Genomic DNA, 4,852 nt, shown 5'->3' with positions numbered 1-4,852 from the left:
GCAACACAGTAGGTAAAAGTGTTTGCAATCTGTGTTCGCGTCGTCCGTGGATTGTAGCATTCAGGTCTGTAACTTAATAATAATAATACAGGTTTTAGAAATGTTTGGGGTGTTATAAAACAAATATTGACTGCTTTTACTCGTGCAATGGTTAAAAACTATGACTCCCTCGGTGATCCCCGGAGCGTTCTATTTTCCCTCGGCTTCGCCTCGGGAAAATAGAACGCTCCGTGGATCACCTCGGGAGTCATAGTTTTAACCATAGCACTCGAAGCAGTCAATATTTGTATACTATCATGACATATAATGTAATCAATGGGTTTATCAGACCAATGCCTGTCTTTATCCTAGGAGGCCAACTTACCCAGTTATTGTGCTGCCACCTAGCGTTTAAAAGTCTCCATCATCGTTCACTCCCTGATTGTAAAACGAACACGTCCTTGTTTTATTCATCAGGTAACAGGAGCCCATTCTCATCAAGATGGCCGAAGCTGCTTTACACACTGAGACCACTTGCAAGATTAGACATGTACACATCGAATGCCCAATATGCCTGAGTCGGTTCACCGATCCGAAAATCCTGGACTGTCTTCACAGCTTCTGCTTAAAATGTCTTCAGGAACTTATAGACAAACAGGATCCGAAGACGGATATTATTATTTGCCCAATGTGTAACAAGGAAACGTCAATCCCAGATGAAGGATTGTCGGATCTTCTTAGCTGCTTTTTCTTGAGCTCGCTTATTGATGACGTCATTAATCTCAAAGGTCCAAAGGAGGACATTAACCCTCCTGTCTCCACATGCGAAGGATGCGACGAAGGTCTTGAAGCCGTCTCACGGTGTGTTGACTGTGAGGTGAATTATTGCAAGACATGTCTGACAATCCACGCGAAATTAAAAAGTCACAGGCATCATCAAATCGTTAATGCTGTCGGCGTGTCAAATGAGCGACCCAAAGACAAGGACAAAACTGAAGCACAAAAATGCCGGAAACACACTGACCAGGAACTGTGTTTCTATTGCGACACGTGCGAATTACTTGTGTGTCTCAAATGTGCTGTTTTTGATCACCGAGCGTCCAACCACAATCTCTCTGAAATCAAGGATTCCATTCGATCTTGTCGTCGAGCTGTTGATGAAGCCTTGCAGAAGTTTGATGAATGTCGCAAGCAATTCCAAAAAGTGAATGACTCTATCAAGCACTCACAGCGTATATTACAGCTCATGGTCGACCGGGCTCTTCGAGATATTGTGGCTAAGGAGGAAAAAGAAATCACTAAGATAAGAAATGCATCTCGCCTCCTTCAAGAAAGAGTCACTCAAATCGGTCAAGAAAGAGGTGAGGGATTTGAGAGCATACAGAGCAGCAATCACGATAAGATGAGCCGTGCAGAGCAGATCGTAGCTTCAGTCAATGACTTAATGCAACATGCTGATGACTTTGAGCTGCTGGACCTCAAGCCAAAAGTTATGCACAACTTAGACTTCCACAAAGAGCTTCAGTTTCAAACAGTGCGACATAGCAAGTCATTCATCGGGTTCAAAGGTCATGATATCGTCACTGATGCAGATCTCGGTGAAATACTAGAGGAAGAAAAGTGGGAGATAAAGACAAAGTTTTGTAAATATGGGGAAGGTGAGGGGGAGTTCAAGTATACAAGGGACGTTGCTTGTTTTAGCAATGGTAACGTTGTCGTTATTGATTCAACACGGTGTCTATTATCCACATTTACATCAAAGGGTAGCTACAAATCTACAGGTGTTCAAAGTGGAACAGAGGACGGTAAACTAAAACAACCTTTTGGTGTTACCGTGACCTCTGATGACCTGGTTCTGGTTACTGATGGACAGGATGTAAAGGTTTATGATAGAGAACTGAGATACATTCGTCAGTTCCGACCCTCACAGAATCAAGTCGAGGGGCAGTCAAAGAGTCTACTTCGTGGTATTTCTGTGGACAAGAAAGATCGGATTGCAGTGGCTGACTGTAAGAGAAAGGTAATATCTCTCCATAATATGGATGGATCCATCATTTCCACAATACATCATGACGATATTAGTAGCTACTACCAGTTATCTGTAAGCAGCAAGGAGCGTCTGATATTCACAGACTATGGCAATAAGAAACTAGTTTGTGTGGATTTCATGGGAAACGAGGTGTTCAATATCAGCACCTCCATTGACGGCAGACCTGTCCATTTTTATGGTGTGTGCTGCGACGGCGCTGGAGACATCTATGTGTCTGGTTATTGCCGTGGCTTTGACAGTGGGATACATCATTACGATGCATCAGGTGAGCACATCGGCTGTGTAGCTCGTGGCTTGAACTATTATCAAGGCATGAAGTTTACTCCTACCGGTGACCTCATCGTGGCTGATTCGCACTCGGTCAAGATCTTGCATCGTCTGTGAGTGTCGATGACGTCATGGTCGAAAACGATACAGTATCGTGGATGACAATTGGAAATTAACAAAATCCAATAATAAATAATGACGAACCAAAACCAAGTCACTCTCATCAAGAATATGAATAATCTGTCATGATTCCAACAAATCCACAGTCAACTATTATTCTAAACGTACCAATAACTTAATAAAAAAATTGTTTGACTTTTGCTTTACATTGAGTCACTTATGATTTAAATTCCGCTGGGCTGGTTTACCAAACTAAAAGGTGGTATGATGTAAAATCATAACAATAGACCGATTGCACTACAGACGGCATGGGTCATTCCATGTCAAATCAACCAAATTTCAGAAAATGTCCCAACTGATCCTCTCAGATTTTCTTAAAACTTTGTCAAACTCTGTTTCATACTCCATATCGTTTACGAGATATTGCCTTACGAATTTTGCCCAAACCTCCTTTTTTCGTCGCGAAAACACGTCGTTGTGCTTTTATCAAACTTCAAGAGCCTATAATTTTAAAACGTAAACAGCTATAAGGCAGCAAGTTGTTTAAATTTGTGTACCAACTTACTTTTGGCCCTTGATTCATAATCTGACCTTAAATAGTACATATCTCATCTTATTTCAAAGTTAATTGTCCCCAAAGTGGGCCTTTTAATCAACGAGGAGTAACTTTTGATGATTTCCGGGGTATCGAATTTTTGAAGAGGGATCTGTGGGAAAAGAGAAATATTATCAAAATTTTCTTAATATGGTTGCTACACGCGGACTATTACTTTTGAATTATTTACATCTTTTAAATTTATGAGTAATTGCCTTTTGATTAATGTTATGCTTCACGTCGGATATCCTTTTTATTACAACCACTCCATGTTTTAAAATAAAAGTAAAATCTTACTCGATATGTGAATATTCAATAACTGATTTACCTGTTGATATCATTTTTCGAAATATCAATATTTTGCAAAACGTGTAATTTTACTTCAAACATGCCGTCGGATACAGAGGTAATGCTAGGGCGCCACCTACAGACATGACAGTAAATAATATTGTTTATAATAACATAATGTTACCTATTATCAGCTATTCATAAATACCTCAGACAGTTCTTGCTATTCCTTTTGGTGGAGAGCGCGTCACGTGGGTGTGTATAAACCTTTGTTTATGACCAGTTAAAAGTGTTGAAACATGGGCGTGACACGCGAGCTTGCACCTGTTCTTGTAAGACAGTTTCTTCATTCCTATTGGTCGAGAGCAACGGCTGAAACAGTTGTGCCACATCACGCGATACGCGCGACGCGCACAGCATTCCCTTATAAGGAGTTGTTTACCCGAGGGTGGCGGAGGGCTTTTCCATTTCATATTATCTGGAGGGGTGTTGTGTTGAAAGAAATCATTGAAAAATTATAATTTTTGCATTTATTTTACTTTTTGACCAAAAAATGTTGATGTTTTTGACCGAAAAGGTATTTATGAATGGGAATTAAAGTGTGTTGAATCGTTTTTCAACTTACTAGTGGTTTAAACCCGCCGAGGCCTGGTTCTTGATAATTTACCTCGACTGCGTCTCGGTAAAATTATCAAGAACCAGGCCTAGTTGGGATTAAACCACTAGTTGAAAACCTCTTCACACCATATTGATTCCCTGTTTTGTAATAAACAGAAAACTTGCTTGCTATTGTAATATCAAGAGCTTGTAAGCTGCTTTTTCTTTGCGCTTTTTTTTTTTGACTTACTATTCAAATGTAAATCACTCAATCGGTGATTAAGAGAATTTCATTTAAAATCTTGTTTTTTTTTAATTATAATACTGAAATTAATAGTTGTTTACTCTGTGTTTGGAAGTTGAGTATGGTATTTTCTCTTTTACTCTAAAGTCAAATCATTAAGCATAATGTAGTTATTTGTAAACTGGGAACATTTGTAAGAATCAACGGCAACTGTTTAATTCCCTTTATTTAAATTTTTAGCTTCAGATTTTAAGAATAAACCATCAAAGTAAGTCTTTTCGGGAAAAGTTTATTCTTCAATTCTAAAATCTTTATCGTGGTTTTCATAACTACGGCCAAAAATAATGATTAACATATTTGTTTTCCAACACATAGTGCGCTGAACCATGTATGAGTTCGTTGCATATATCTTGACTATTATGACAAAAGTAATAGAAGAATGGACTTTACTATATTATTATTAGTAAAATACAAAGGTTCAATTCAATGAAGTATCAACAATATTAAAACCATTTCAGGGGAAACCAAAGACACAAACCATCAACGTACATTATTGTCTTATTCCCAAGTCTTCCTCAAAAGGATCAACTACTTCACTATACGTGACCTCTAACCCCAATAGGTCAGAACCCCCCCCCCCCCCCCCGCCCATTAAAAAGGGGGAGGACCAATAAAGTAGCATTACACATAAACGGGATTAATTAAACACACT

At 39.1% G+C, this 4,852-nt stretch overlaps 1 protein-coding gene across 1 annotated transcript; it reads left to right on the top strand.

Moving 5' to 3' along the window:
• The first annotated feature begins 481 nt into the window (after positions 1 to 481).
• On the top strand, positions 482 to 2,546 carry LOC139936612 (uncharacterized). The gene has a single exon (XM_071931459.1). The coding sequence runs from the start codon at positions 482 to 484 to the stop codon at positions 2,411 to 2,413; it is 1,932 nt and encodes a 643-aa protein (XP_071787560.1). The 3' UTR covers positions 2,414 to 2,546.
• Positions 2,547 to 4,852: the final 2,306 nt, after the last annotated feature.

This window comes from Asterias amurensis, chromosome 4, assembly GCF_032118995.1.
Source record: "Asterias amurensis chromosome 4, ASM3211899v1".
Classification (NCBI taxonomy): domain Eukaryota; kingdom Metazoa; phylum Echinodermata; class Asteroidea; order Forcipulatida; family Asteriidae; genus Asterias; species Asterias amurensis.
This window is presented reverse-complemented; position numbering and strand designations above follow the sequence as displayed.

Excerpts from the sequence above, each read along its gene's own strand:
- LOC139936612 (XM_071931459.1), top strand. The coding sequence starts at position 482 with ATGGCCGAAGCTGCTTTACACACTGAGACCACTTGCAAGATTAGACAT.